Below are 20,385 nucleotides of genomic sequence, written 5' to 3'. Positions count from 1 at the left end.
GCATGCCTGTAGTCCAGACCTGTCTCCCATTGAAAATGCGTGGCGTTATATGAAGCGTCAAATACCACTATGCAAAGCGGAAGCCTTTTATCAACAACACCCGTAGCCCGAGTTCAGACATTAAATATCTTGACTTTGCAGTCTTTTCAATTGAATATAAGTTGAAAAATATTTGCAAATCATTGTATTCTGTTTTTGTTTAGGAATTACACAATGTGCCAACTTCATTGTTTTTGAGTTTTGTATTTGCACTGAAAAAAGCAACTTGTCTAAAATACAGGACTTCACTGTGCATGTTGACACTTTGGGAGCAGCAGACGGGAAATCAACATAAAATATGGTATGGGGGTGTATCAGTGCCCAAGGCATGGGTAACTTACACATCTGTGAAGGCACCATATGTTGCCGTTAAAGCAACGTTATTATGGACGCCCCTGCTTATTTCTGCAAGACAATGCCAAGCCACATTATGCACGTGTTACAACAGCATGGCTTCTATATACGCCTGTAGTCCAGACCTGTCTCCCATTGAAAATGCGTGGCGTTATATGAAGCGTCAAATACCACTATGCAAAGCGGAAGCCTTTTATCAACAACACCCGGAGTGGAAAAATATTTGCGGAAAAAAAGAGGACATTTTTTCCCCCCACCGGCTGGTAAAGACTTCTTAGAGTCCTTGTCTTGTACCTTTTTCATGTGGCGTTTATGACACCACATATTTGAGATCTCATGCATATTCCATCACTTTTGTCTACTGCAGCGCCCACAGAGGCGAGGAAAGCGTTAATGATTTCAACTCTACTCTCAAAGCCATCATCACCGCTGGCCCTGGCCCAAAAAAAAAAAAAAAAAAAAAATACAATCCCATCTCGCCCTCTTCAAAGTTCTCCCTGCCGTTTACAGCGCTACGGTGCCACCTGTCATCATTGCGGCGACAGTGGCAAAAATGGTCTTCAGTCCATAAAGGCGATGATAAAGACTGGTGTAAATCAACGGTTTAACAGGCTCAATGTCCCTCCCGCCAAAGTGATCCAAAATTGATGTGTGGCCCACTGATGGAAATTGTCGATTCAAGAACTTCGACGGCGATCTCGCGGCGAGGATTGACGGCGTGGGTGTCAAAATGTTGAGGGTGTGAAACGGGGCCCTCGTCGCACACTTGAACGGGCCGGTAAAAAAAAAAAAATCAGGAGGTAGAAGGCGAGGAAGGACGGGCCCCGCCGTCTTATTAACCCCGCGGTGCTTTCGTTAAAAAAAGCCACGGAATGTCTGGCTGGCTGCTTGTTAGAAGTTACGGTTCGCCCGCCTTTCGTCACTTTGCCTCACATCTGCCTCTCGTTAAGGGCCACAGTTGTCGCATCCGTCTCAACGGACATAATGAAGTTTTTAAAAAAGGCTTAAAAACCCTTCTTTAAAAAAAAAAAAAAAAAAGCTTTGTTTTAGATATATGTATACTAGTTCTAGCTATTAGGCTGTTCTAGTTTTTATGTATTTATTTATTTATTTGATTATTTATTTGTATTTATTTATTTATTTTTGTATTTATTTATCTATTTTTCAGGGGCGGCCAAACTACTGCCCGCCAGCCAAAAAAAGGCTTAAAAACCCTTCTTTTATTTTATTTTTTTTATATATATGTATACTAGTTCTATCCATAAGGCTGTTCTAATTTATATTTATTCATGTATTTATTTACGTATTTATTTATTTATTTACATATTTATTTATTTATTCATTTTTATTTTATTTTATTATATATATATATATATATATATATATATATATTTTAATACACTGTAGCACTTTCAGGTTGTTTACTCAATGTAATGTGCCTTTTAAGAATAAAATCCATTATTGTTACAATTATTATAATCAGGGGCGTCCAAACTACTGTCCGCCACCCAAAAAAAGGCTTAAAAACCCTTCTTTTAATTTATTTTTATTTTTTATATATATGTATACTAGTTCTATCTATAAGGCTGTTCTAGTGTTTATTTATTTATTTACGTATTTATTTATTTACCTATTTATTTATTTATTTATTTATTTATTTATTTGTATTTTAATTTATTATTATTTTTTGTTATAGACTGTAGCACTTTCAGGTTGTTTACACAATGTAATGTGCCTTTTACGAATAAAATCCATAATTGTTATTATTATTATAATCGGGGGCGGCCAAACTACTGCCCGCCAGCCCAAAAAAGGCTTAAAAACCCTTCTTTTTTAGAATCCTTTTTTTTAGATATATGTATATTAGTTCTAGCTATTAGGCTGTTCTATTTTTTTTTTTTTAATACAGTGTAGCACTTTGAGGTTGTTTACTCAATGTGAAGTGCTTTTCACAAATAAAATCCATTATTGTTATTATAATCAGGGGCAGCCAAACTACTGCCCGCCAGCCCAAAAAAGGCTTAAAACCCCTTTTTTTTTTTTTTTTTTTTATATATATATGTATACTAGTTCTATCTATAAGGCTGTTCTAGTTATTTATTTATTTATTTACGTATTTATTTATTTATTTACTTATTTATTTATTCATTCATTTTTATTTTATTTTATTATTATTATTATTTTCATACACTGTAGCACTTTCAGGTTGTTTACACAATGTAATGTGCCTTTTACAAATAAAATACATCATTGTTATTATTATTATTATAATCAGAAGCGGCCAAACTACTGCAAGCCAGTCAAAAAAAGGCTTAAAACCCCTTTTTTTTTTTTATCCTTGTTTTTTTAAGATATATGTATACTAATTCTAGCTATTAGGCTGCTCTAGTTTTTTTTAGTTATTTATTTATTTACGTATTTATTTATTTATTTACTTATTTGTTCATTTCTATTTTATTTTATTATAAATTTTTTTTAATACACTGTAGCTCTTTCAGGTTGTTTACACAATGTAATGTGCCTTTTACAAATAAAATCCATTATTGTTATTATTATTATAATCAGGGGCGGCCAAACTACTGCCCGCCAGCCAAAAAAAAGGCTTAAAAACCCTTCTTTTTCAAAATCCTTGTTTTTTTTAAGATATATGTATACTAGTTCTAGCTATTAGGCTGTTCTTTTTTTTTTTTTTTAATACAGTGTAGCACTTTGAGGTTGTTTACTCAATGTAAAGTGCTTTTTACAAATAAAATCCATTATTGTTGTTATTATTTTAATCAGGGGCGGCCAAACTATTGCCCGCCAGCCAAAAAAAGGCTTAAAAGCCCTTCTTTTTCAAAATCCTTTTTTTTAAAGATATATGTATACTAGTTCTAGCTATTGGGCTGTTCTAGTTTCTTTAGTTTTTTTAATACAGTGTAGCACTTTGAGGTTGTTTACTCAATGTAAAGTGCTTTTTACAAATAAAATCCATTATTGTTGTTATTATTTTAATCAGGGGCGGCCAAACTATTGCCCGCCAGCCAAAAAAAGGCTTAAAAACCCTTCTTTTTAAAAATCTTTTTTTTTAAGATATATGTATACTAATTCTAGCTATTAGGCTGCTCTAGTTTTTTTAGTTATTTATTTATTTATTTATGTATTCATTTATTTATGTATTTATTTATTTATTTACTTATTTGTTCATTTCTATTTTATTTTATTAGAATTTTTTTTTAAATACACTGTAGCTCTTTCAGGTTGTTTACACAATGTAATGTGCCTTTTACAAATAAAATCCATTATTGTTACTATTATTATAATCAGGGGCGGCCAAACTACTGCCCGCCAGCCAAAAAAAGGCTTAAAAGCCCTTCTTTTTCAAAATCCTTTTTTTTAAAGATATATGTATACTAGTTCTAGCTATTGGGCTGTTCTAGTTTCTTTAGTTTTTTTAATACAGTGTGGCACTTTGAGGTTGTTTACTCAATGCAAAGTGCCTTTTACAAATAAAATCCATTATTGTTATTACTATTATAATCAGGGGTGGCCAAACTACTGCCCGCCAGCCAAAAAAAGGCTTAAAAACCCTTCTTTTTAAAAAGCCTTTTTTTGGGGGGGGATATATGTATACTAGCTCTAGTGATTAGGCTGTTCTAGTTTTTATTTATTTATTTATTTATTTATTTATTTATTGACATATTTCTATTTATTTCTATTTTTTTTTTTTTTTTACATTTGTTTTTATTTTTAAATGTATTTTTAATACACTGTAGCACTTTGAGGTTTTTTACTCAACGTAAAGTGCCTTTTATAAATAAAATCCATTATTGTTATTACCATTATAATCAGGGGCGGCCAAACTACTGCCCGCCGGCCAAAAAAAAGGGTTAAAATCCCTTCTTTAAAAAAAAAAACTTTTTTTTAGATATACGTATATTAGTTCTAGCTATTAGGCTGTTCTAATTTTCTATCCATCCATCCATCCATCTATTTCTACCGCTTTTTCCTTTTTGGGGTGACGGGGGGCGCTGGCGCCTATCTCAGCTACAATCGGGCAGAAGGCGGTGTACACCCTGGACAAGTCGCCGTATTTAGGTTTAGGTTTAGACTACCGCGACTCACTTCTCAGCTGCAGTACTTACAAAATAGTGCTGCTCGGATCCTGATGAAAGTCCGAGGACAAAGCTCCGAATTATGCGAGATCATGGTTTCCGGTCTCGCGGTCTGTGGAATGTTCTCCCTGACCACCTGAGGGTGCCACAGACTGTGAATGATTTTTTAAAAAGGCTTAAAAACCCTTGTCAAAGTTGGGAGACTGGCCGTGGCAGCAATCTGAGGATTACTGGTTCAATCCCAACCCTTCTACCATCCTAGTCACGTTCGTTGTGTCCTTGAGCAAGACACTTCACCCTTGCTCCTGATGGGTCCGGGTTAGCGCTTTGCATGGCAGCTCCCGCCATCAGTGTGTGAATGTGTGTGTGAATGGGTGAATGTGGAAATAGTGTCAAAGCGCTTTGAGTTCCTTAAAAAGGTAGAAAAGCGCTATACAAGTACAACTATTCATTTATTTTATTTATTTGCTAGTGCATCTGCCTCACAATACGAAGGTCCTGAGCCGTCCTGGGTTTAATCCCGGGCTTGATTGGCAACACTAAATTGCCCCTAGTGTCAATGTGAGTGTGAATGTTGTCTGTCTATCTGTGTTGGCCCTGCGATGAGGGGGCGACTTGTCCAGGGTGTACCCGGCCTACCGCCCAAATTCGGCTGAGATAGGCTCCAGCGACCCCAAAAGGGACAAGCGGTAGAAAATGGATGGATGGATGGATGGATGGATGGATGGATGGATGGAGTCGAGAGTCCAGCTGATCAATTCCATGCCTAATGTTTAGATTTGGAGGATGGCGCAAAGAAAGAGGCTTCAAAGTCTTAATTCAGTACCTATAAAAGTACCAAATTCAGTACCCATCCCTGACTCTTAGCCTGCATTTAAGTACAAACCCTGTTTCCATATGAGTTGGGAAATTGTGTTGGATGTAAATATAAACAGAATACAATTATTTGCAAATCATTTTCAACCCATATTCAGTTGAATATGCTACAAAGACAACATATTTGATGTTCAAACTGATACAATTTTTTTTTTTTTTTCCGCAAATAATCATTAACTTTAGAATTTGATGCCAGCAACACGTGACAAAGAAGTTGGGAAAGGTGGCAAAACATACTGATGAAGTTGAGGAATGCTCATCAAACTCTTATATGGAACATCCCACAGGTGTGCAGGCTAATTGGGAACAGGTGGGTGCCATGATTGGGTATAAAAACAGCTTCCCAAAAAATGCTCAGTCAGGATGGGACGAGGTACACCCCTTTGTCCACAAATGCGTGAGCAAATAGTCAAACAGTTTAAGAACAACGTTTCTCAAAGTGCAATTGCAAGAAATTTAGAGATTTCAACATTTACGGTCCATAATATCATCCAAAGGTTCAAATAATCTGGAGAAATCACTCCACGTAAGCGGCATGGCCGGAAACCAACATTGAATGACAGTGACCTTCGATTTTTCAGACGGCACTGTATCAAAAACCGACATCAATCTCTAAAGGATATCACCTCAGGAACACTTCAGAAAACCACTGTCACTAAATACAGTTTGTCGCTACATCTGTAAGTGCAGGTTAAAGCTCTACTATGCAAATCGAAATACATTTATCAGCAACATCCAGGAAGGCCGCCGGCTTCTCTGGGCCTGAGATCATCTAAGATGGACTGATGCAAAGTGAAAACGTGTTCTGTGGTCTGACAAGTCCACATTTCAAATTGTTTTTGGAAATATTCGACATTGTGTCTGCCGGACTAAAGGGGAAGTGAACTATCCAGACTGTTATCGACGCAAAGTTCAAAAGCCAGCATCTGTGATGGTATGGGGGTGCATTAGTGCCCAAGGCATGGGTAACTTACACATCTGTGAAGGCACCATTAATGCTGAAAGGTACATACAGGTTTGGGAACAACATATGCTGCCATCTGAGCGCCGTCTTTTTCATGGACGCCCCTGCTTATTTCAGCAAGACAATGCCAAGCCACATTAAGCATGTGTTACAACAGCGTGGCTTCGTAAAAAAAAGAGTACGGGTACTTTCCAGGCCCGCATGTCTCCCATGGAAAATGTGTGGCGCATTATGAAGCGTAAAAGACGACAGCGGAGACCCCGGACTGTTGAACGACTGAAGCTCTACATAAAACAAGAATGGGAAAGAATTCCACTTTCAAAGCCTCGACAATTAGTTTCCTCAGTTCCCAAACGTTTATTGAGTGTTGTTTAAACAAAAGGTGATATAACACAGCGGTGAGCATGCCCTTTCCCAACTACTTTGGCACGTGTTGCAGCCTTGAAATTCTAAGTTAATTATTATTTGCAAAAATAAATAAAGTTTATAAGTTGTCTTTGTAGTGCATTCAATTGAATATGGGTTGAAAATGATTTGCAAATCATTGTATTCCGTTTATATTTACATTTAACACAATTTCCCAACTCATATGGAAACGGGGTTTGTAAGTAAAAAGCAACGAGAGGAAGTTTAAAAAATCAATCCCAATCAAGACTGGGAAGAGAGAAATACTTTGTATTACCTCTCTTAACTCCTCCTAAGCTAATTTGCCATCCATCTTCTGTCGTCCGATGACAAGACTGGAAAAACAAGTTAATGGAGGAAAACAGAGTGACATTTTGCCTTTATCATTATTCATGGCAGGAAGTCCCTTGTCTCCTCTTCTTCTTCTTTCCACTGGGATGTATTTATTGTCCTGAGCAGATAGTCCTGCCTGGTTGTGGTCATTGGCTTCAAGTCTGATGCTTCTTATAGTCTAAATCGGGGGTCGGCAACCCACGGCTACGGAGCCACATGTGACTCTTTGATCACTCTGATGTGGCTCAGCTGAATTTACGGGGGGGGAACGGGTGTGTTGAGGTAGTGTCCATAGGCCAGGTGCAGTTCTGCATGCAAGCAAAAGTTCGACTCCAGGTCTTGTTGAGGAGGGAGGGAGGTCAACAGCGTCCATCATTGAGGCGTCCTCGGGGGTTGTTTTCAGAACAGTCTGCTCCTGTTGTTGCGACGTCAAGGCCATTCTCGAGTCAAATCGTAGATTAGGAATTTTATTTCTCCAGACAAGCCATTGTCTATTCCGTGAGGTTTCCGGTTTTTGGTGACTCTCTCAGAAATCCCCCGGGGATAACATTCTCCAATTTTCACCTGGACTACAATTCTGAGGGTGTGCAGTGATGGCAAAGTCGTTAACCTCCTCTAAAACATGTTGTCTTGCCCGCTTTTACGTCACGCGATCTGCGTGTCGACTGGACATTTTATGTTTAGCCTCTGATAAGAAACAAAAGCGACTGCAAGGCATACTTAGTCAAGAGCCATACAGGTTACACTGAGGGTTGTGATATAAACAACTTTAACACTCTTACTAATATGCGCCACACTGTGAACCTACACCAACCAAAATGTCAAACACATTTTGGGAGAACATCGGCACTGTAACACAACATAAACACAGAAGAACAAATACCCAGAATTCCATACATCCCTACTCTTCCGGGCTACATTAGCACCAAACCCCGACCGTCCAACCCCGTTCACCTCAACCGACGCACGGTTGGTTCTAGCAGGGTGTCTAATGTAACCCGGAAGACTGGGATGCATGGGATTCTGGGTATTTGTCCTTTTGTGTTTGTTGTTTTACAGTGCCGATGTTCTCCAAAAATGTGTTTGTCATTCTTGTTTGGTGTGGGTTCACAGTGTGGCGCATATTAGTAAGAGTGTTAAAGTTGTTTATATCACAACCCTCAGTGTAACCTGTATGGCTCTTGACTAAGTATGCCTTGCAATCGTTTGAGTGTGTCAGCAGAAGCCTCGGACGACATGTGACCGGGCTGGCAAGCTAACTGGACGTGTTCTAGAGGGTGTCAAAGGCAGTTTCATAGGTTGCCCTTATTATTGTTAATCGAGGGAAATTCTGCAAACATTCGCTAGTCTCTTGGAACATTCGGGATGGTTGGCTGATAAACAGCATTCTTAAAAAACTTGCGGGCCCCACTATCCTAAAATGTTCATATTAAGGTTCGGGCCGCGTGTCTGAGACCTCTGGTTTATACATAGCACAAAGTAAAAACTCTTTGTGTAGTGTTATTTCATTTTAAATTTCAAAAGAGTTTTGTGCCTCCCATTGTTTTCTTTATTTTGTGAAACAGGTCAAAATGGCTCTTTGAGGGGTAAAGGTTGCCGACCCCCGGCCTAAATAAACCACGTGGTTCAACTGGTAGAGTGGAGGGTTTCCGGGTTCCATTCCAGCTCCCGCCATCCTAGCCACGGCCGTTGTGTCCTTGGGCAAGAGACGACCCCACCCTGCTCCCAGTGCCGCTCACACTGATGTATGAATGTGTATGAATGGTGGTTTTGGGGACTGTAGGACACATCTTACCACTAACAGCAACACAAGTAAGGACCTGAGTCAAGTTCCCATTTCCCGCCCTTGTCTCCAGACACGTCCCAGCTGGCCGAAGTCCGTCTGACTTCTGCTTCTCCCGCCACCGACGCTGCCTCCGGCCCCCCAGCTCCATGGGTGGAATCCTGTTCCTGTCCCATCGGTTTTGGCGGCCAGTTCTGCGAGCGATGCGGCCCGGACTTCACCAGGGAGTTCCCCGGCGCTGGACCTTTCTCCGCCTGCGTGCCCTGCAACTGCCACCAGCATGGAACTTGCCACCTGGAGACGGGTAAGGTTTTGAACACGATCAACACATGTTAGTTTCCAAAAAGTGTCCAGAAAGACCAGAAAAACTATTTGTCGCTGGTTGCTTTTTGAGAAAGACCTTCAGGCTAAATCTAGAGCTACAAAGCTGCTCGGTCGGCAACTCTCACCCCCATTGCTTTGTCTTCTTATTCTCTGGAAGACCAGGTGACTATGAGGTGTGTTGAAAAGTTACGATTCCTTCAACAACTTATGAGTCGGATAGGGTGACCCGGCTCAGATGGTAGAGCAGCTGTCCAGAAAAGTGAAGGTTCGTGGTATCAACCCAGCTTCCGTTTAGTTCGCCGTGTCCTTGAGCCAGAACCATCCATCCATTGCTACCGCTTATTCCCTTTGGGGTCGTGGGGGGCGCTGGTGCCTATCTCAGCTACAATTGGGCGAAAGGTGGTGTACACCCTGGACAAGTCCCCACCTCATCGCAGCTAGAGCAAGAACTTCCAGACACATTGTTCCCAGTGCCACTCAGACTTAGAGATCGGTACAGAGTCCGGTACTTTTATTTGGCACAGACCATCCATCCATCCATTTTTTACCGCTTGTCCCTTTATGGGTCGCGGGGTGTTCTAGAACCTGTCTCAGCTGCATTCGGACGGTAGGAAAGGTACACCCTGAACAGGTCGCCGACCAATTTACGTAAAACCCACCTTGTTACGGTTCCTGGGTTGTGTGTCAGGTCACACCCGGTTCATGGTCACCCCCAATTGGTTTGTCTTCTTATTCTCTGGGAGACCAGGTGACTATGAAGTGTGTTAAAAAGTTACGATTCCTTCAACAACTTATGAGTCGTATAGGGTGACATCGCTCAGATGGTAGAGCAGCTGTCCAGAAAAGTGGGGGTTCATGGTATCGACCCAGCTTCCGTTTAGTTCGCTGTGTCCTTAAGCCAGAACCTCCACACACATTTTTCCCAGTGCCAAACGCACTTAGAGATCGGTACAGAGTGCGGTACTTTTTTTTGGCACAGACCATCCATCCATCCATTTCCTGCCGCTTGTCCCCTTAGGGGTCACGGGGGGTCTAGATCCTATCTCAGCTGCATTCGGACTGTAGGAGGGGTACACCCTAGACAGGTCGCCGATCAATTTAGGTAAAATCCACCGTGTTACGGTTCCTGGGTTGTGTGTCGGGTCACGCCTGGTTGCCGGTCACCCCCATTGCTTTGTTTTCTTATTCTCTGGAAGACCAGGTGACTATGAGGTGTGTTAAAAAGTTACGATTCCTTTAACAACTTATGAGTCGTATAGGGTGACCCGGCTCAGATGGTAGAGCAGCTGTCCAGAAAAGTGAAGGTTCGTGGTATCAACCCAGCTTCCGTTTAGTTCGCCGTGTCCTTGAGCTAGAACCATCCATCCATTGCTACCGCTTATTCCCTTTGGGGTCGCGGGGGGTGCTGGTGCCTATCTCAGCTACAATTGGGCGAAAGGTGGTGTACACCCTGGACAAGTCCCCACCTCATCGCAGCTAGAGCCAGAACTTCCAGACACATTGTTCCCAGTGCCACTCACACTTAGAGATGGGTACCGAGTCCGGTACTTTTATTTGGCACGAACCATCCATCCATCCATTTTTTACCGCGTGTCCCTTTATGGGTATGCGGGGTGTTCTAGAACCTATCTCAGCTGCATTCGGACGGTAGGAAAGGTACACCCTGAACAGGTCGCTGACCAATTTACGTAAAATCCACCTTGTTACGGTTCCTGGGTTGTGTGTCAGGTCACACCCGGTTCATGGTCACCCCCAATTGGTTTGTCTTCTTATTCTCTGGGAGACCAGGTGACTATGAAGTGTGTTAAAAAGTTACGATTCCTTCAACAACTTATGAGTCGTATAGGGTGACATGGCTCAGATGGTAGAGCAGCTGTCCAGAAAAGTGAGGGTTCATGGTATCGACCCAGCTTCCGTTTAGTTCGCCGTGTCCTTGAGCCAGAACCTACACACTCATTGTTCCCAGTGCCAAACGCACTTAGAGATCGGTACCGAGTCCGGTACTTTTATTTGGCACAGACCATCCATCTATCCATCCATTTCCTACCACTTGTCCCTTCAGGGGTAGCAGGGGGGTTCTAGAGCCTATCTCAGCTGCATTCGGACGGTAGGAAAGGTACACCTTGAACAGGTCGCCGACCAAGTTACGTAAAATCCACCTTGTTACAGTTCCTGGGTTGTGTGTCGGGTCACGCCCGGTTGCCGGTCTCGGTACTTGGCGATCTAAGGGACTGGACTCAGCCAAATTTAACGCTAGGTAGTAGGTAAGCACAAATAAATTAAACTTAGAAAATGCTCCAACGTAAGTTAAAGTAAGGCTCAACTTTTGTAATGCTACTGATTAGCATTAGCGATTTTACATGGCGTTTTCAGCACTTCCAAATGTTTTATATCTCGTCTTGGTATTTGACTCCCTTAGTTTCCAGTGGCACTTTGTTTGGTTTCGTTTTTTATAGTTACCCATTGGTGTCACCTGTTTCTTGTTTGTCATGCGCACCTGATGTTTGATTATCTCCCTATTTAAGACTTCCCTTGTTTGCCATTCGCTCCCGGACTCTAAATTGCTCTTGATGCAACAGGTGACGTCGCTATCCCGCATTGTGCTAACTATCTTTTGTATTCGATTAGCTTCCGTGCTATTGTGTATGTTTGTTTTCCTAGCTCACATGCTAGCGTCCTTAGTTGTGTCTAGCTCCCATGCTAGTTCAGTTTGTTTTTTTTGTTAGTGCCTTCGTGCAAGCGTTTTGGTCCTTAGCTCATTTTTATAGTATAAATAAAATATCGTTCTTACCTTTACGCTGTGTCCATTCCGTATTGCATCATTGAGAGAACGCGATCCACACCACGGTGCCAGCAAAGCGTCACAGAATGTGGAAATAGTGTCAAAGCGGGACTTAAGGCTCAACTTTTGAAATGCTACTGATTAGCATTAGCAATTTTACATGGTAAATTCAGCACTCCCAAATGTGTTACTTGGGGACGGCGTGGCGCGGTTGGGAGACCTGAGGGTTCCTGGTTCAATCCCCAGCTTCTACCAACCTAGTCACGTCCGTCAGGTCCTTGAGCAAGACCCTTCACCCTTGCTCCTGATGGGTGGCGGTTAGGGCCTTGCATGGCAGCTCCCTCCATCAGTGTGTGAATGGGTGAATGTTGAAACAGTGTCAAAGCGGGGCTTAAGGCTCAACTTTTGAAATGCTACTGATTAGCATTAGCAATTTTACATGGTAAATTCAGCACTTCCAAATGTGTTACTTGGGGACGGCGTGGCGCGGTTGAGAGACCTGAGGGTTCCCGGTTCAATCCCCAGTTTCTACTAACTTAGTCACGTCCGTCAGGTCCTTGAGCAAGTCCCTTCACCCTTGCTCCTGATGGGTCGTAGTTAGGGTCTTGCATGGCAGCTCCCTCCATCAGTGTGTGAATGGGTGGATGTGGAAATAGTGTCAAAGCGGGGCTTAAGGTTCAACTTTTGACATGCTACTGATTAGCATTAGCAATTTTACATGGCGATTCCAGCACTCCCAAATGTGTTACTTGGGGACGGCGGGGCGCAGTTGGGAGACCAGAGGGTTCCTGGTTCAATCCCCCAGCTTCTACTAACTAGTCACTTCCGTCAGGTCCTTGAGCAAGTCCCTTCACCCTTGCTCCTGATGGGTGGCGGTTAGGGCCTTGCATGGCAGCTCTCTCCATCAGTGTGTGAATGGGTGAATGTTGAAACAGTGTCAAAGCGGGGCTTAAGGCTCAACTTTTGAAATGCTACTGATTAGCATTAGCAATTTTACATGGTAAATTCAGCACTTCCAAATGTGTTACTTGGGGACGGCGCGGTTGAGAGACCTGAGGGTTCCCGGTTCAATCCCCAGTTTCTACTAACTTAGTCACGTCCGTCAGGTCCTTGAGCAAGTCCCTTCACCCTTGCTCCTGATGGGTCGTAGTTAGGGTCTTGCATGGCAGCTCCCTCCATCAGTGTGTGAATGGGTGGATGTGGAAATAGTGTCAAAGCGGGGCTTAAGGTTCAACTTTTGACATGCTACTGATTAGCATTAGCAATTTTACATGGCGATTCCAGCACTCCCAAATGTGTTACTTGGGGACGGCGGGGCGCAGTTGGGAGACCAGAGGGTTCCTGGTTCAATCCCCCAGCTTCTACTAATCTAGTCACTTCCGTCAGGTCCTTGAGCAAGTCCCTTCACCCTTGCTCCTGATGGTTCTTGGTTAGGGCCTTGCATTGCAGCTCCCTCCATCAGTGTGTGAATGGATGAATTTTGAAATAGTGGCAAAGCAGGGCTTAAGGCTCAACTTTTGACATGCTACTGATTAGCATTAGCGATTTTACATGGCGATTTCAGCACTTCCACATGTGTTACTGGGAACGGCGTGGCACGATTTGAAGACCTGAGGGTTCCTGGTTCAATCCCCAGCTTCTACCAACCTAGTCACATCCATCGTGTCCTTGAGCAAGACCTTTCACCCTTGCTCCTGATGGTTCTTGGTTAGGGCCTTGCATGGCAGCTCCCTCCATCAATGTGTGAATGGGTGAATGTGGAAATAGTGTCAAAGCGGGGCTTAAGGTTCAACTTTTGACATGCTACTGATTAGCATTAGCGATTTTACATGGCGATTTCAGCACTCCCAAATGTGTTACTTGGGGACGGCGTGGCGCAGTTGGGAGACCTGAGGGTTCCTGGTTCAATCCCCAGCTTCTACCAACCTAGTCACGTCCGTCAGGTCCTTGAGCAAGACCCTTCACCCTTGCTCCTGATGGGTCGTAGTTAGGGTCTTGCATGGCAGCTCCCTCCATCAGTGTGTGAATGGGTGAATGTGGAAATAGTGTCAAAGCGCTTTGAGTACCAATTGAGATGTGGACCAAAACTTTTTCCGACTCTCCGTCGGCGCCGCCCCGTAAAGTAGTGAAGCCGTTGCCGTGGTTATTTATTCATGTTATTTTCGCACGCCGCCGTGAGTCCGCATCGCACAATCTCAGGCTGGCAGCTGGAGAGGGAGAAGGTGGGGGGAAACAAACAAAAGAATAATCATCTTTCATCGCTCCTCAATCTCTCGGTGCCTAAGTCTTTGCCGGGATGTGACCCAGTTGGGATGACGGCGCCGCCGGTGCGTTTGCTCCGGAAGCCATCCCGCTATCAGCGCCGGCCTCCATCCTAATTAGACTTGGCGACCGCCTCCCGGCTAACGATGTCTGATTTACTCGCGGATTCTGCGAGTGGTCTCTCTCCCTCGCTCTCGTTCTCTCTCTGGGGAGAACACTGGTTCTCTTGTTGTCCCCCCCGCCTTCAGGTCCAGAAGTCAACTGCTTCCATCACGCCGCACCTGCACCCCACTTCCTCAACATCCTCTCTTTTCTTTCGGGCGGGTTTGGCACAGCTCGTCCACAAAGTCCAGAGGGGCCGCGGGGGGCTGACTCAAATCAGCATTTTTTTTTTTGTAATCATTGGTCAATAATAAATCAAAAAGTTACAAGAAGTTATTACATTGTGGAAGACTTGCCCCTCCGGGTTCTTCGGACCACCAATCAAGAACATGACAGCTTCGTTCAAAGTTCTGAACGATGCTTTATTTTGAAAATTTAGTCTTTTTTTTGGTGCTCGTCTTTTTACTTATATGAGCACACAAATGGTTTCCCTCTCGCTTGCACTCCACCACCGACTCTACCCTTTCCCTTTCCGGCTTCTGCCTTTGAACATAGCGACAGGTGATGAGATAAGCAGTCCCAGGTGTGTCATCCACGCACCTGTCGCTAATCTCGAAGCCGGTCCTGGCACACCCAGCCTCGCTGCAGGTCCACAGGCCACGCCACACACATACATTTTGGGCCATTTTGCGATTATTCATACTCAATGTTTCAATCAATCAATCAATCAATGTTTATTTATATAGCCCTAAATCACAAGTGTCTCAAAGGGCTGCACAAACCACAACGACATCCTCGGTAGGGCCCACATAAAGGCAAGGAAAAACTCACCCCAGTGGGACGTTGGTGACAGTGACAATGATGACTATGAGAAACCTTGGAGAGGACCGCATATGTAGGCAACCTACCCCCCGTCCCCCAAGGGACCGAAAGCAATGGATGTCGAGCGGATCTAACATGATATTGTGAAAGTCCAACCCATAGTGGATCTAACATAACCGTGAGAGTCCAGTCCAAAGTGGATCCAATATAGTGGCGAGAGAGTCCAGTAGGAAACCATCCCAAGCGGAGGCGGATCAGCAGCGCAGAGATGTCCCCAACCGATACACAGACAAGCGGTCCATCCTGGGTCACGACTCTGGACAGCCAGTACTTCCAGCCATGGCCACCGGACCGGACCCCCTCCACAAGGGAGAGGGGGACATAGGAGAAAAAGAAAAGAAACGGCAGATCAACTGGTATAAAAAGGGAGTCTATTTAAAGGCTAGAGTATACAAATGAGTTTTAAGATGAAACTTAAATGCTTCTACTCGACCTTACGTTTAACTTACAAGCTGTTTGTGAATGCTTGTGGCCCCGCCTCCACCCGCAGAGACAAAGACAGTGGATGACGGACAAGGTCCGGCCCAGCAGGGAGCAGGGGAACACCCTTTCACCGTGACACTTCACCAGAGGCTAATTGAAATATATTACTATTAAAAACACATCATTACAATTAAAGGTAAATACATGGTCATTTGGAATCCCTATGTGAGACAAGATTTTTTCTAAATTGTAAATAAGCGTTAGCAAAAGTCATCTCCTCTATTGCTCCTTTAAAACCTTCTAAATAACCGGCAACAATAAAAAAAAAAGGCTATACTTGTATAGCGCTTTTATACCTTCAAGGTACTCAAACCGCTTTGACACTATTTCCACATTCACCCATTCACACACTACTACCCACGACCCATCAGGAGCAAGGCTGAAGTGTCTTGCTCAAGGACACAACAAGGTTGGTAGAACGTGGGGATTGAACCAGGAGCCCTCCGGTTGCTGGCACGGCCACTCTCCAAATCGAGCCACGCCGTCCCCCCATATTTCATTCACATCTCTTGACCGGAGTTTAGCTATATTAGTGTTACCGTATTTCCCAGACTATAAGGCGCACTTAAAATCCTTGAAACTCGACAGTGCGTCTTATCGAAGGAATAAGTTTGGTTGAGCTTACCGACCTCGAAGCTATTTTATTTGGTACACGGTGTATTGATAAGTGTGACCGGTGGATGGCAGTCAAACATAAGAGATAAGTGAAGGCCGAACTATTAGGGGACTATGACTCAGGTAAACAACACCAACATTTTATATGTTCTTTGGAAATACATACGGCGCTCAAAAACATATTAAAAAAAAACCACAATATGACTCCTTTAATACGCCTTATAATCCGGTGCGCCTTATATGTGAAAATACACCTGATTAGACCCTCTCATTGACAGTGTGCCTTTTAACCCGGTGTGCCCTATTGTCCGGAAAAAAATCTGAAAAACCCGGGGGAAAAATCATGATATGACTCCTGATGCGCCATATATAAGAAAATACACCTGATTAGACCAGCCTATTGACAGTACGCCTTTTAATCCGGCCCGCCGTATGGTCCGAATAAAAAAATCAGAAAATCCTTAAAAAATTGGTCTTCTCAGTTCCCAGACGTTTACGGAGTGTTGTTACAGTTTTAAATTGCACTTACATCTCTGTAAATGCAAGTTAAAACACTACCATGCAAAGCCAAAGCCATTTGTCAACAACACCCAGAACCGCCGCCGGCTTCGCTTGGCCCGGGCTCATCTAAGATAGACTGATGCAAAGTGTGCAAGTGTTCTGTGGTCTGATGAGTCCACATTTCAAATAACATTTGAAAACTGTGAATATCATGTCCTCCGGAACAAAGAGTAAAATAACCATCCGGATTGAAATAGGTGCAAATTTCGAAAGCCAGCATCTGTGATGGTATGGGGGTGTAATAGTGCCCAAGGCATGGGTAACTTACACATCTGTGAAGGCACCATTAATGCTAAAAGGTACATACAGGTTTTGGAGCAACATATGTTGCCATCCAAGCAACTTTATCATGGACGCCCCTGCTTATTTCAGCAAGATAATGCCATGCCACATTATGCACCTGTTACAACAGCATGGCTTCTATATACTAGACTGGCCTGATTTAATCCAGACCTTTCTCCTATTGAAACTGGGTGGTGCATTATGAAGCCTAAAATACGACTATGCAAGGCGAAAGCCATTTATCAACACCCGGAGCCCGAGCTGGAACATGAAATATCTTGTCTTTGGAGTCCATTAATTTAAATATAAGTTGAAAAGTATTTGCAAATCATTGTATTCTGTTTTTTTATTTTATTTACAAATTACACAACTTGCCAACTTTACTTCGGGTTTTGTCGAAGTTTTAATTTTATGTGCCAATTGCTGCTTATTTGTCATTGAATGCTGCCATGATTAAGTAAAACACACTTCATTTAAACAAGGAATTCATCTTTTTGGGGAGTTGCTTTTTACTCTTTTTGCTAGCATTTGTGCACACTGACTCTGACCTTCAAGAAAAAAAAAACACGCCGAGCTCAGAAAGTTTCTTTTCCTTCGTCTGTTTGCCCGCCACAGATGTCCAAATAAGATCCTCGGGGAAACGTTTAAGCTTTTAAGCAGATACTCGAAGAGCGTCTTTGTTGCTAAGCGCTGAGCCGTGGCCAGCATTCTAACGAGACGCACCTTGATGTCTGCAGCCGGACAGGTATGCGCCACCAAGACCCTTCTTGCAGGGGGGGGGGACTTCAGTGCCTTCCTGATGCACCCCCCAAACCCCCACCCCCAAGGGCGGACCCGAAAAAAAGACAACAAACTTGCGTTCCCTGGTCTCCTCGGTCGGACTGCAGCGGGTTTTGACATTTTTGGTTAGGCAAAAGAGCAAAGAGCGGTTCTGGGTGTTGTTGATAAATAGCTTTGGCTTTGCATAGTAGAGTTTTAACTTGCATTTATGCAACAAAATAAACGCATTTGGCCCCTGCACAAATGTCAGCGTGAGAAACAAGCCCGTGCTGAACTGTGAGGACGTTGCTATGCATGTGTTCATGTGTTCACATATTCCCACTTTTTACCGGAGCAAATAATATCCAGGCGTCGTTATTTCAAGTCTCTCTATTGGAGCACTGTGCCGTTTCAAAGATCCTTTCTATGACAGGAAATGTGGACGATCTCTCTGAATGTGGGAGGGTTTTATTTCTCATACACAAGTATGGTGGGCTTTCCAGCAATATATGTTTAAGACTCTCTCTCTCTCCGTCTCCAACTCCAACCACGTGTCTCAGTCCGGCTGCTGCTAATAAAGAGGTGATCGGATGACCTGTCCCAGCTGGGTAATCCGCTCACCTGCCGCTGGCTTCGAGGCCGGTCCTTACACACCGCGGACCACACCCCTACTCCACAGGAAACTACTACAAAAAATGTTAGCCAGCGATCCTCTATATGACAGGAGCACAACACTGTTTTAAGGCCGTATTGCAAAAAACACTGATCAAAGATTCTCTATTTGACAGTTGTGCTATGGTTTAAGAACATATACTTTGAAAACACAAGTCAAAGATCATCCATGTAAAATAATTGCTAAGCTGTTTTTAACAATCTACTACAAACATGTTAGTCAAAGATCCTCCAAATGACAGGATTAATCTACTTTTTTTTAAGGACTCGATTCAATGATCCTCTTTATAACAGAAGTGCTGTGTTTAGGAATATCAGACAAAAACGTTAGTCCAAGATCCTCTATATGACAGGAGCACAACACTGGTTTAAGGCCGTATTGCAAAAACTCTGATCAAAGATTCTCTATTTGACAGGAGTGCTATGGTTTAAGAACATATACTTTAAAAACACAATCCCAAGATCATCTATGTAACAGATGTGCTAAGCTCTTTTAAGCAATATACTATAAAAAAAAAAGTTAATCAAAGATCCTCTAAATGACAGGATTACTCTTCTTTTTTTAAGGACTGTAGTCAAAGATCCTCTTTATAACAGAAGTGCTGTGTTTAAGAATCTCTGACGAAAACGTTAGTCCAAGATCCTCTATATGACAGAAGCGCAACTCTGCTTTAAGGCCGTATTGCAAGAACACTGATCAAAGATTCTCTATTTGACAGGAGTGCTATGGTTTAAGAACATATACTTTAAAAACACAATCCCAAGATCATCTATGTAACAGATGTGCTAAGCTCTTTTAAGCAATATACTATAAAAAAAAAAGTTAATCAAAGATCCTCTAAATGACAGGATTGCTCTTCTTTTTGTTAAGGACTCGAGTCAAAAATCCTCTTTATAACAGAAGTGCTGTGTTTAGGAATCTCCGACAAAGACGTTAGTCCAAGATCCTCTATATGACAGGAGCACAACACTGTTTTAAGGCCGTATTGCAAAAACTCTGATCAAAGATTCTCTATTTGACAGAAGTGCTATGGTTTAAGAACCTATACTTTGAAAACACAAGCCCAAGATCATCTATATAACAGATGTGCTAAGCTCTTTTAAGCAATATACTATAAAAAATGTTAATCAAAGATCCACTAAATGAAGGATCGCTCTACTTTTTTAAAGGACTCTAGTCAAAGATCCTCTTTATAACAGAAGTGCTGTGTTTAGGAATCTCCGACAAAAACGTTAGTCCAAGATCCTCTGTATGACAGGAGCACAATACTGTTTTTAAGTCCGTATTGCAAGAACACTGATCAAAGATTCTCTAATCGACAGGATCGCTCTACTTTTTTAAAGGACTCTAGTCAAAGATCCTCTTTATAACAGAAGTGCTGTGTTTAGGAATCTCCGACAAAAACGTTAGTCCAAGATCCTCTGTATGACAGGAGCACAACACTGTTTTTAAGTCCGTATTGCAAGAACACTGATCAAAGATTCTCTAATCGACAGGATTGCTCTTCTTTTTTTAAGGACTCCAGTCAAAGATCTTCTTTATAACAGAAGTGCTGTGTTTAGGAATCTTTGACAAAAACATTAGTCCAAGATCCTCTATATGACAGGAGCAAAACACTGTTTTAAGGCCGTATTGCAAAAACACTGGTCAAAGATTCTCTATTTGACAGGAGTGCTATGGTTTAAGAACCAATACTTTAAAAACACAAGCCCAAGATCATCCATGTAACAGATGTGCTATGCTGTTTTAAGCAATCTACTATAAAAATGTTAATCAAAGATCCTCTAAATGACAGGATTGCTCTTCTTTTTT

General features: G+C 42.6%; 1 protein-coding gene across 1 annotated transcript in view; it reads left to right on the top strand.

Moving 5' to 3' along the window:
• LOC133557151 (laminin subunit gamma-3-like) overlaps positions 1–20,385 on the top strand; it is a 182,285-nt gene that overhangs the window by 103,661 nt on the left and 58,239 nt on the right. Inside the window, exon 10 of the mRNA XM_061907396.1 lies at positions 8,922–9,152. Within this exon, the coding sequence (XP_061763380.1) occupies positions 8,922–9,152 (231 nt within the window). The remainder of the gene's footprint in view (positions 1–8,921; positions 9,153–20,385) is intronic.

The sequence above is a fragment of the Nerophis ophidion genome, linkage group LG08 (genome assembly GCF_033978795.1).
Source record: "Nerophis ophidion isolate RoL-2023_Sa linkage group LG08, RoL_Noph_v1.0, whole genome shotgun sequence".
NCBI classification, from domain to species: Eukaryota; Metazoa; Chordata; class Actinopteri; order Syngnathiformes; family Syngnathidae; genus Nerophis; species Nerophis ophidion.
Note: the sequence above shows the minus strand (reverse complement) of the source record. Positions and strands in the feature narration are given on the sequence as shown.